Here is a 12,796-nt window from a genome sequence, read left to right as displayed (position 1 = left end):
GTGATATTGCACTAAATTAAACTATTGGAAGAAAGTTACAAGTTAAGAAAAATTTAAGTAACTTCAATTACATGTTTATGTTTAAGTCTTACTGTTTAGAATAGTAGTTACTGTTTTATAATCAAACTCAACTTTTTAGCCATGTTTGTACTTCAATTCCCTTGAAACCCCTCTACCATTTAGATGATAAACTGAATTCTTTATTTTGTAGATGCAATATGTGCACTTTTTAAATTTTTTGCTTTAATTTGATACTGGCAGATTAATGGTTATCTGTTAATACTAATGGTAACTAGCAGTTACCATTTCTTTTGCCCTTTCAGTTTTTTTTAATGTCAGGTAAAGAAAAGTTTTGTTGCTTGTTTCAGTATGTCTTCACTAGTTAAATAATTGTTAAAGCTTGTTAAACACAGAGTCACAGGATAAAAGTGGTTAAAACATCTCAGAATAATTGTTTTTCTTTCTATTTTCAGAAGTGCATTGATATTCTAATAGAGAAGGAATACTTGGAGCGGGTGGATGGTGAAAAGGACACCTACAGTTATTTGGCTTAACAATTTATAGCAGCTTTCAGTGTCACTCTTAAATTGTAACAAGTTTGAAAGAGAATAAAACTTGTTTGTCTGCTGCTGTCTGGATTTCCATTTTTATAATTAAGACCAGAACTACCACCTGCCAGTCCTAGAATTACATCAGACCTGCTCAGGATTGATACATTTCAAGTTTGTAAATATGGACACCAATGCCATTTAATCTAATTTAAGAACAGAATGGAATCTAAAACCTCCACTGGAGGTTGCATGCTACTGCATTTAAATCAATACATTGGCTATACAAAGAAGAGCTGTTTCCCCAGACAGCACTTATACACGTTGGCAGCACTTTTGAGAGAATCTGATTTGGGCACATGTGTAATCTGCTATGAAAAATCATTTGTATAGTGTGTTTCATTTTTTAATGTGCGATAAATAAAACATTAAAAATTTCTGTACAAGTTGCATTTGGTTTATTGTTAAGTTACATGACTTTATCTTTCTTAAATGTAAATAAAAGGAGCAATGAATATGAAAGCCAGATGATCTGGGTAGTGTTTTGCTTTCAGTATTATTATCTCTAGTGCCACCAGGTAAAACTTCACAAAGCTCAAATCGGTCTTGATCCATTTCCTTTGAAATAGAGGGAAGGAAAAATTAAATACAGATAATCCTCAATTTACAATCATAATTGAGCCAAACATTTCGGTTGCTAAATGGGACATTTGGTAAGTTATTTTTGCCCAATTTTGCAATCCTTGTCACAGTTATTAACACAGGTATTAAGTGAATCTGGCTTCCCCACTGACTTTTTTATTAGGTTACAAAAGGTGATCACCCTGGTACACTAACCATTATAAATATGAGCCTGTTGCGAAGTTTCTGAATTTTGATCATGTGACCATGGGGATGTTGCAATGGTTGTAAGCATAAAAATAAGTCTTTTTTTCAGTGCTGTAACTTCGAACAGCCACAATGAATTATTGTAAGTTGAGAACTACCTGTATTCCACATGTAAGAATATTTCTTCTACACTTTATTGCTAAATAGTACTCTTAGTGACAGAAAATTATATTATGTGTGCTCATATTTAATATCTAAAATAGTGGGAATATTGGCACAATCTGCAGGCTTATTCATTAGGAATTCTGTTCTTATGTAATATATCCACATTTCAATACTATTCCGATAGAGCTTCTGCTGTTATTAATTATAAGGATTTTTTTCTACAGCCTATTAAAGAGTGAGGGGAGAGCAGAAGCAGTCATGGTGAACACACATGGTATATTTTTAGAGGAGGAGCCATGTCACGACGAAACAAATTGCGATCTCGACAGTCCGAGACCGCCGTTGATACTTTTCCCGGTGGATGGTCCATTCAGACCTAAACCGTCCCGTAGAGACAGTGAACAGGGAGACAAAGCCTTGCTGGTCTCAGGGACATCGCAAAGTCCCTGATTGACCCAAGGGAAACGCTCCAAGCCGACGGCAAACAGGCAGCCCCAGGCTGACGAAGTCAGAGACTGCTCTGGAAAGAAGGAAGTGAAAGTGAGTCCACCTGGTGAGGTTTTTTCTTTGAGAAAGATAGCTCAAAGATACTTTTTTTAAAAAGATAAATTAGTCCCTTAAGTAAAAGAATAAAGCAGCGAGATTTATTTTTGTTGGACTACCTTGGGAAAAAAATTTTCTTTGTGACGATATTTTTGTGGATTGAAGTGACCATAACGTTTCCTGTTTCTCTTCCTAAGTGAACGGATTGATTTTTTTTTTCTCCTACTCTTTGCTACTTTATTTTCGGATTGAACTAAAACTCTTTTTTTTTAACAATTCTTCCTACTACTTGTTATTAAATTCCATTAAAGACATTTTAAAATCTTTGTTTTCCATAAGCTTGAGACAAGTATGAAAAAGTCGAATCTGCCACTCGGAAGCCAGAGTCTGGGTTTTTTTTAGAGACAATGTATCTTTTGTTCTTTGATCTCACCGACTTTGTAACTGAAGGGTTTGCAACTTGCTTACAGAAACTGATAAAGAGCCAAGGGCACGAATTGTAGCAGGTGCCTTTTGTCAAATAACTTGGCAAGGGAAGGAAAAGAAAAGAAAAAGACAGAATCCTTCTTTTTTGAAGAGTATAAAAGAACTTGTGCTTAAGTCAATTATATATATGCTCCATATATATATATGTTGTAATTGTACTGATAAATAAATAAAGGGAGACTAGGATAGATCTATTTCGAGCTAATTAGCTCTCATCAGCTAGCCATACCCTTACTGGGATTAGAACCCGGGCTGTATATATCTTAGGCAGGAGTCTTAACCACTAAGCCACGGGTTCTCTTCCTTATCTATACACACACACACACACACACACACAACATACAATTCTTGATGTAAAAAAATTAGCATATAATGGTTAAGATGCTGAACCAAAAGCAGGTTCTACCATGTTTTCCTGAAAATAAGACCGACTGAAAATAAGTCCTACTCTAGCTTTTGGAGGGGTGGATCTAATATACGCCCTACCCCAAAAATAAGCCCTAATGAAGCAGCCCTTTCCTTTCCCTGGTCACATCATAGCTGCTAGGCCCCTTAACCGCGGCCTCGTATCAGGTGATCCAGCAAGGGTTGGGAGTTCTGTCTCTCCAGCTGCCAGGAGATATATCCAGCACATTCTTGCCAGCCATAGCCTGGCACACAGTGCCAGGCAACCTTGGAGTCAAGGATCCTGTTCCCCAGCTCACCTTGTACCTATGGAGCAAGCGGCAAGCACGGTTTGCACTCAACCAGGCCTGGAGCTCTGGTGTTACTTAGGCTGCTGCTACAATGAGGCTGTTCTGACCTAGGCTTCCTGAGAAAGCATAAATCACAATCTTAGTCCCAAAAACCCTCTTATTTAAACAGCTGTGAATTATGGTCTTTCAGAGCCCATAATGATTCACAAACACCCTGTAAAGAGTCCGACATGTCTGCTCGAGTTGCTGCAATCCTTCAGGGTAATGTTGATAAGCACCCACCTTTATCTCACTTGAAACGCTGCCAGAGACCTAATTGCCAATTAGTTTTGCAAGGCCAAACATAGCAGTCAAACAGGACTTCTCAGAGCTTGAACCGACTAGATGAACTAATTGCTTCCTGCAAAGGCTCAACTCCGTTTACTCCTTTTTTATGTCTTACGGGAGAGGCAATCATTTCCAAGCCTTACTCCCAAGTCATCCTTTTTGCCTTAACTGTTCTTGCCTTCTGGCAGCTCTGCGCGTGTGCACACTGGGAAAAGGCTTACACTGTTCTTCTGCCTCACTAATGTCATACTCCAGAGGCTTTGGAGGCAGCATATATCTACCAGATGGCTCTGGCCCCCTCTCTGCCTCTGATGCAGAGCCCTCGTTCGAGCCTTCCCCAGACTCCAAAACTTGCCCATGTTCCTCCCCAACCTCCTCATATCCAACTCTGCTGCCAGCTCTGAAGGCCGCCGGCAGACCACAACAGAGGCAGAAAGCCATACGACCCTTCAGAATTAGCTCTCCCACCCCGCCTCTACCCTGCTGCTGCTTGAGAAAAGGACAAGCAACCCAAATAAAATACAATTGAATGGGGGGGGGGGGAAATAATAAAAATAAAAACTGTTAATTTTTGGTGATTAATAAGTAGAACTTTGTAGATGCTTATAGAATGTTTTTGTTTTTAAAATGTTTATTCATTAACAGATAACCCATCATGACAATAATAATGAAATAATAACTCTAACTGGTAAAAACAATTTGGATATCAACTATAATATGGGACCTGGGGAAAAGATTTTTTTATTTTATTAATATTTTTTTGTTTAGATTTTGTTATAAAGATGTAATCTCTCCTGGGTACTTATAAATTCTAGTAATAAATTTTTGTCTAGATTTATTATAATATAAATATAAATGATTCTAGACAAAAGCACGTTTAAACAAATATAGTTAAATGAGAATGATGGTATATTGATGGTATAAAGATTTTTGATTTAAAATGTACAATTCAATATGAATTAAGTATAAAGAATGATTGTAGTAATGCATGAAATTTATTTGTAACCAATCGACATGCTTTCTGGAAGATGTAATGAAGAATGTTTTTGTGTGTGTTTTTTTTGTTTAATTAAAACAATAAAATTATTTTTTAAAAAAAGAGAGAAAAGGACAAGCAATTGTGGAAGATTGAGGGAAGCACCTGCTTATGATAGAAGCAAAGCCCACCTTGTCCCTTTCAAGCGATTAAATCAGAGGTGGTATTCAGCAGGTTCTGACCAGTTCTGCAGAACTGGTAGCGGAAATTTTGAGTAGTTTGGAGAACTGGTAAATACCACCTCTGCCTGCCCCGCCCCTTCTCCATGGTATCGATGGGAGAGTCGATGGGTTGAGTATGGGTTATTCTAGCATGCTAGCTCGTTGACTGAATTGAAAGTCTGAATACACACCTTGGTAATGTTTCTCAATCTTTCAATTCGGTCTCAGCTCACAGGACTGTTTTTCTTGGGCTCTCAACTCAGACTTTGAATTTTTCAATTTCTGCTATAAACTGATATTTTGGACTACAGAGGAACTGTGATCATGCTATGAGTTAGTGCCATAGGCGCCGCTGTGGGGCTCCATTATCCCAAATTATAGCGCTTGCCGCTTTTGCGGGCCTTGGTGCTCCCATATTTTGCCTCATGGATGATTAATGGAGGTTGAGGCTGACTTCTAACTGCTCAAAAAGACCAAGCACATAAATAACCTAGCTCGAGGTCTTTTGGATTGCAGCGCGGCTGCAATTGGTTTATTTAGAGCCAATTTCAGCGAAGTGACAGCCTTTGCTATTTTCAACATTGAATACTCTCGCTGCCTTTCAAACTGGCAGCAGCAGCGGAAGTTTTGGAGCTTGCAAAGCCCCTTTTGACTGCCTTGGCTGGGCGTTTAAAATAGCAGACATGGGGCGTAAAGGGAGTCTTCAGCTTCTAAGCCGTGACATTGGGTGCTGAGGGCTCCATTAATTTGCACGGCCTTAACAGTTTTTCCTGCTTTTTTGGTGCGCAAACAGTTGCCTCAGGTTTCTAATTAAAGTGGTGGCCATTTTGTTTGCTCTGGAAGCCATTTTAACTGCTCTGGTGGCCATTTTGTTGCCCTCTGGTTGCTACTTATTGCATCAGCTGAACAAGACCTTTTTGAATTATATTGGTGCCATTCTACTGTTACACAGTTATCGGACTCTAAATTCGCCACAGGGATCAGGTCATTTCGGCCTAACCCATGGGCTTGCCATTGGCTTACAGGGATTTAGGTCATCTCGGTCTAACCTGTATGGTGAATTGCCTCAGCACGATTGAAGAGTCTACAACTGCCTCAAATCTGCAGAATCACTGATATTCATTAGGGCTATTCCAACTGCCAAAAGATTTTTGCAGAGGGCTTGACAATTGACTATGGCACTTACCTTCCTCCTCTGATAGTTGGTGCTGTTATGGATGAGAACAGTGCTGCTTCGGGCCGAACCCAGACTGATTCTTCACCGCTGGTGTCTGAATCTCATATCAAAGGGCTTAGTAAGCCTAGATGTGCTAGCCTGGCAGCAGCAGCCAAAATTAAGACCAAGGAAGAAGGCTTCTAGAGCTGAGGAGAAGGCAGCCAAATAGAGCCAAAAAGCCTTAGACAGAGAAATTTCAAAGGCCAGTAAACAATCTGGTAGTGGTAAGTGTACGAAAATGAAGACATCAGAGGCTTCTCTAATAGGTATTGGTATGGACAAGCCTTCCAAACAAATAGAACTACATCAGTGGTGGGTTCCTCCCGGATCGCACCGGATCGCGCGCGCTCCCTTTCAGCGCTCCACCTGGCTTGCGCGCTCCCTTTCAGCGCTCCACCTGGCTTGCGCGCTCCCTTTCAGCGCTCCACCTGGCTGTCGCGCTCCCTTCCGGCGCTGAAACCGGAAGTACAGTTTTGCCCGGCCCTGGCGAAGCAACGACGCCTGTCTGCGCTCCACCAGCTTGGCTGGGAACGGAGATGTTTCCTCAGCGGAGCGGAGCGCCTGAAAAATCGCTCCGCTCCGCTGAGGAAACATCTCCGTTCCCAGCCGAGCTGGTGGAGCGCAGGCAGGCGTCGTTGCTTCGCCAGGGGCGGGGCAAGACTGTACTTCCGGTTTCAGCACCGGAAGGGAGCGCGAGAGCCAGGTGGAGCGCTGAAAGGGAGCGCGCAAGCCAGGTGGAGCGCTGAAAGGGAGCGCGCAAGCCAGGTGGAGCGCTGAAAGGGAGCGCGCGCGATCCGGTGCGATCCAGCAGGAACCCACCACTGAACTACATCCTCCAACTAGAGCGTGGTCACCTGAGGCTCTTCCACTAAGGCAGGGACCTGTCCAGTGGACATGGCAGAGCAGGAGATGCCTGCCTATTTTAGGAAGTGGATCTCCCAGGCAATTAGGCAGGAGATGGCTGTATTTCATCAAATTCAGGTGTACTCTGAATTTGGACTCTGCAATTGGACACTTGGAACCATGGGAAGGGGGAATCCCAGAAGTGATCAGGGGACTTGGATTGAGCTATCATCTCCTGGTCCTTTGGCTTGTAGTCCATCTCCCTTGTCTGAAGGAGAAATCCCAGGGAAAGATGAATTTTCTGAGGGAGAAGGTGAACAACTGGCCTTGCCAAATTTTAAGGCCCTATTTAACCTGTCTCTTTTTAAGTCCCTGCTTTCCAAGGCAAAGACAACAGCCCGCCTAGGAAAGGACTCAGCTGTTCTAGACTCCACCCAAGGGTCGGTGGCAGAGGACAACTATTCCCATTCCTGGGATGTTCCTGGATATAATTAAGAGGCAGTGGACTGCTCCAGCTACTCTTTCTAGGCCAAGTACTTCTGAAAACTCTCTGTATGCTGTTGACTCTGACCTTTTGACCCTAGTGCAGGTTCCCAAGGTGGATGCTCCGGTAGCTGCATTGACTTCAACCTCAGTGCAGCCACCTGATGCTGCCTTGAAGGCTGAGGGAAGACGAGAGAAGATGGTCTCTACACAGACCCCATCAGGCTGATTCCTGGGCCATCCAGGCCATGATTGCTGCTTCCTTTTTTGCAAGGGCATCTTTGCATTGGCACCTGCAAGACAGAATTCCAGCAGACGATATCTGTGCATGTCAGGACATCTTGAAGATCATGGCTGCAGCAGAGTTCACCACTGATGCATCACTGAATGTAGCTAAATTTGAGGCTTGAACCATGGCTGTGAATGTTACAGCCCATCATATGTTCTGGTTGCATCATTGGCACATGAACACTAAGCATAAGTGGAAGCTGACTTCTTTTCCACTTGTGGGTGAACAGCTTTTTGGGGATTCCTTGGCACCTTTTCTTATTGAGACCAAGGACAAGAGGAAGGTGCTGCCTACACAGGGCAGAAGGGCAGATTTTCTTCCTTCACTGTACTTTAGACGGCATCCCTTTTGTCAGGGCAAGGTGGGTCTAATTTAACCCGCCAGAAGTGGGCATTTCTTGGGGGCTCCAATTAACAATATGATCGATACCAATCAGATAGATCCGGATTTGGAACTGGGGCCAGAGGTAGACAGCAAACTCAGAGCAAGCGACCATTTTGTGGTGGGGGCAATAAACTCTATCGCCATTAGAAATGACTTGGAGGCATCACTGCCTATAGGGGGTTGGATGGCATTCTTCTCCGACAGATGGGAAGAGATCACAACCAATACCTGGGTACTGGAAACAATATGATCAGGGCTCTTCCTGAAATTTCGTTCCCCCTCTCCGAGGTTCTTTCTCTGCTGTCCCATGTCCAGAGACCCAGAGAAAAGGGGTCTTATGGAAGCAGCAATCCAACATTTGTTGGACATTCGGGCCATACAGCCAGTTCCACTGGAATAGCAAGGACAGGGATTATATTCAATTATTTTTTGTGTTCCCAAAGACTTCGGGTGGGTGAGGGCAATTCTCAATTTATGGGATCTAAACAGGCATCTTGTTTACAGAAAGTTTAAGATGCATTCTCTTCAGTCTATTCTGGTGGGAATCTGGCACGGGGAACTTTTTACTTCAGTGGACATGACGGAGGCTTGCCTCCATATCCCTATCCATCCAAATCACAGACAGTACCTGAGATTCTGTTACGACGACAGGCATTTCCAATATGCAGCCCTTCCATTTGGACTTGCGTCAGCCCGAAACAACATTCACCAAAGTTCTAGCAGCACTGGCTGCCTATCTTCAGACATTGCCCATCCGAATCCAGTGTTATCTAAATGATGTACTGATTCAGGTCTCGTCACACAGACAGGTGGAAAGGGTTAGGGTTCATACTACCATTCAGGTTCTAAGAGAGCATGGGTTTTCTGTGAATCTGAACAAATGTCATTGAGTTCCCTCTATGGGACTGGTGCACTTAGGGGCACTTATAGACACTCTTACCAGGCATGTCTTTCTTTCCCAGCAGCAGCCGAACAGCATCAGGACGATGACAGCCCAGATTCAGACAGACAAGGTGGTTCCGTTGGCGCTGCTGTCTCATCTGCTGGGGAAACTAGTATTTTGCATCTCCCTGGTACCCTGGGCACGATTCCATGCCAGACCACTACAGTGGTTCATGCTGCCCTACCAGAAAGTGCATTACAGTACATCTCCAGTGAAAGTGCGGGTACCACCAAAGGTTTTACACTTGCTGCGCTGTTGGGGGTCCAGAGCTATAACCAAGGGTTGTGTTTTTAGGGAGATGGACAGGTTGACCATCACAACAGATGCCAGTCTACTTGGCTGGGGGGCCCATTTCAGAGACATGGTAGCCCAGGGTCGGTGGCCTCCTCAGGAGTTAACTCACAATATAAACTGGCTAGAACTGAGGGCGGCTCGCCTAGCTCTCAGGGCTTTTCATCAACACATCTCAGGGGGGCCATGTCCTTATTTTAATGGACAATGTGGCCACAAAGGCCCACATCAATTGGCAGGGGGGGACTCCATTGGAGTCCCTCATGACAGAAGCAGACACATTGTGTTGATGGGCAGATGCTCACCTGCTGTTGATCAGGGCAGAACATATCGCAGGGTTGTCCAATGTGCAAACGAACTGGTTGAGCAAGGCCACAGTCGACCATGCAGAGTGGCGTTTGCATCCCAGTCTCTTTGCAAAACTGCCCGACTGCTTCAGTCATCCTGTCCTGGATCTATTTGCCTCTCCAACTAACTCTCACCTTCCAAGGTTTTTATCCAGGTTTCCAGCCCCGGGAGTGGAAGTAGATGCTCTGTGATGTCCTTGGCCCAGGGGGCTGCTATACGTCTTTCCCCAATGCCTCTAATCCCGGCTGTAGTGAGGAAGGTGTTGGAGAGGGCGGAAGTTCTGTTGGTGGCTTCCAATTGGCCCAGACAACTGTGGTTCACTGATCTGGTTGGGCTGTCGGTGGCCAGAACGTGGATCATTCCCCCAGAGAAGATCTCTCTAAGTCAGGGGCCCATCCAAAACCCAGAGCACCAGTGGTTACGCTTGACTGTTTGGTGGTTGAGCGGAATCTGTTGAAAACAGATTGTCTAACAAGATAATTAGGACCATTCAGGTGGCCAGACAGCCTTCCACCATTCTCGTTTACAATGCAACCTGGAAGGTATTCAGTACCTGGTGTCACAGGGGCACATAGCTCCTACTTTGGCCTCTGTGGCGGATGTACTGGAATTTCTGCAGGAAGGTTTAGAAAAAGGACTTTCTTCAAACACACTGACAACAGGCCGCAGCCTTGGCTTCTTGTTGGTATACGGGATTTTAGTTCTCTAGCTTACCATCCTAGGGTTAGAGCTTTTCTTAGGGGTGCCTCTAATTTGCGGCCCCCAATGGTACACCGTTATCCCACCTGAGATTTGCCCAACGGGTTACAGGCACTGACCACAGCACCTTTTGAGCCCTTAAGGGAGGCTAATCTTTGACTCCTCTCTTAAGGCAGCATTCCTAATGGCTACCACGTCTACCAGACGGATATCAGAGTTGACAGCATTGTTGGTGAGAAAGGATCTCTGTGTTTCGTGTGAACAGGGTGGTCCTGTGGGTGGACCATGCCTTTATGCCTAAGGTTAACTCCTTGTTTCACCGAGCACAGGAGTTGGTACTGCCAGACCTCTGTCCTAGGCCTCAACATGCTTTAGAAAGGCAATGACATACATTAGATATACGGAAGGCCCTCCGCATTTATATTTCTAGGACCTCCTCATTCAGAAAGACTGAGACCCTGTTCGTATCTTTTCAGCCATCAACTCTGGGCCACTGGGTGACACCTTCCACAGTGACATTGGCTGAGGGCTTGTATGAGAGCTTATGAGAGCCAGGCTCTCCCAGTACCCCAGGGATCGCAGCTTATTCTACACGAAGTGCGGCTACTACAGCAGCTTGGACTATCCAGGTGTCAGAAGAGATATGTTGGGCGGCGACATGGACATCATCGGTGTCGTTCATCCGCCATTATAGACTTGATGCATACTCCTCAGCAGAAGCAGTTTTTGGTCGGTGTGTGCTTCAGAAGGTGCTTGAGGAGGACAGCATTTTGGGCCAAGACAGATCCCACCCATAGGACTTTCAAAGCTTTGGTATGTCCCATCCTGGACCCTCCCATCAATACCATGGAGAAGGGGCGTTGGTCTTACCTGTGAACGCCCTTTCTCATGACAGTCAACGGGAGAGTCCAGACCTACTTGGTTGACTGCTTGGCCAGTTGCCAGGAGAGGGAAAATTTGGACTAGACCGAGTACAAGATTCCACTCACTTCATCTTCATTGTTCAAGACTGAGGATAGTTACCAAGGAGGCATGTCTTCAGACTTTCAATTCAGTCAATGAGCTAGGAGCTAGAATAACCCATCCTGGACTCTCCCATCGATTGTCATGAGAAAGGATGTTCACAGGTAAGACCAACGCCCCGTCTATTCTCTCGTCCTAGTCCCAGTTGATCGGGTGGGAATGGAGATTTTACACTATACTTCCCCTGGAGTGGGTTGGGAATGGAGACTTTACAGTATCCTTTCCCTGTCACGCCCACAAAGCCATGCTCACCAAGCCACACCCACCACACCATGCCCACAGAACCAATAGTAAAAAAAAAAAAAGAATCCCACCACTAGATCAAATGTGTGTGTGTGAGAGAGAGAGAAATGGAGGAGAATAACAAGAATTGCAGGCAAGGTTTCCTCTCCACTGTTTCTCTTTTCTGCTCCACCCACCTGCCTGCCCACCACACCTAGGTCTGCTGGGCACCATCCACCCCAAACCAAGCGGTGGTGAGGCTTCTTCTATCAACTGCTGCCCTGGCAAAAATGAAGCTAAAGCAGGTGGGGGTCCCTCCGATGGCCTCCCTACCTCCACCCCACTCAAGAATGGCCCATACATGAGGTGTGAGTACTGGTTGAGTTTGGCATTTCAACTTCCTGCCTTTTGCAAACTTCTGGCTGCATGCAACGAAAGCAGAAGTCTTGCTTTCTCTCCCTCAAATTCTGCCAGAAATGAATCTTTGTGAGACTCCACAGCCTCTGGAGCAGGACCCTGCAAGGCTTGTTGTGCCATTGTGAGCGTGAATGGCAGCACCGCCACAAGGTTTGACATACCGGCGCAGCCGTGAACGGCAGGATGCCAGCTGTGCCGATATGATGAAGCTCATGGCAGTGCTGCCACTCATGCGCAACAGCTTAACAAGCCTCACGTAGCGAGGTTTGAGATTCAATGTAATGAACCTTCCGGCAGTGCTGCTGTTCATGCACACAATGGCACAACAAGCCTTGCAGGGTCCTGCTGCAAGAGGCATTGTTGTAATGAGTCTCACAAAGACTCATTTCTGGCGGAGTTTGGGGGAGAGAAAGCAGGGTCTCTTCTGCTTTTGGCTGCACACAAGGAAAACAGCAGAAATCTTTCCCCCAAACTCTGCCAGAAAGTTTTTGTGAGACTTGTCATGCCACCACAGCCTCTTGTAGCAGAATGCTGCAAGGATTGTTGTTCTCGTGAGCAGTGGCACTGCCGCAAGGTTCAACGTACTGGCACAACCACATAAGACCCGTTCTTATTTTCAGAAAAACACAGTAATTTTCTACAAGGCATAGAAGCCAGATAGCTAACCTTGGATCAACAGCCCTTTCTCAGCCCAAATCAAGCATGTGAGGCTCTGTGCTTAACTAGCTATAAAAACAAATCCTTTGTCACGTCATGTGATAAGATTCCCTGTAAAGATTTGATGAGCATGCAAACTAATTTGGACAAACACTAAAACTGCCCTTGTGATAAGATGATCTTTATGGCATC

General features: G+C 44.9%; 1 protein-coding gene across 1 annotated transcript in view; it reads left to right on the top strand.

Moving 5' to 3' along the window:
* CUL1 (cullin 1) overlaps positions 1–1,074 on the top strand; it is a 93,184-nt gene extending 92,110 nt beyond the window's left edge. Inside the window, exon 22 of the mRNA XM_081933717.1 lies at positions 474–1,074. Within this exon, the coding sequence (XP_081789843.1) occupies positions 474–554 (81 nt within the window). The 3' untranslated portion in view covers positions 555–1,074. The remainder of the gene's footprint in view (positions 1–473) is intronic.
* Positions 1,075–12,796: the final 11,722 nt, after the last annotated feature.

This window comes from Natrix helvetica (genome assembly GCF_964273705.1).
Source record: "Natrix helvetica genome assembly, chromosome: Z".
NCBI classification, from domain to species: Eukaryota; Metazoa; Chordata; class Lepidosauria; order Squamata; family Natricidae; genus Natrix; species Natrix helvetica.
The sequence above is the reverse complement of the archived record's forward strand: the minus strand, read 5'-3'. Positions and strand labels throughout refer to the sequence as shown.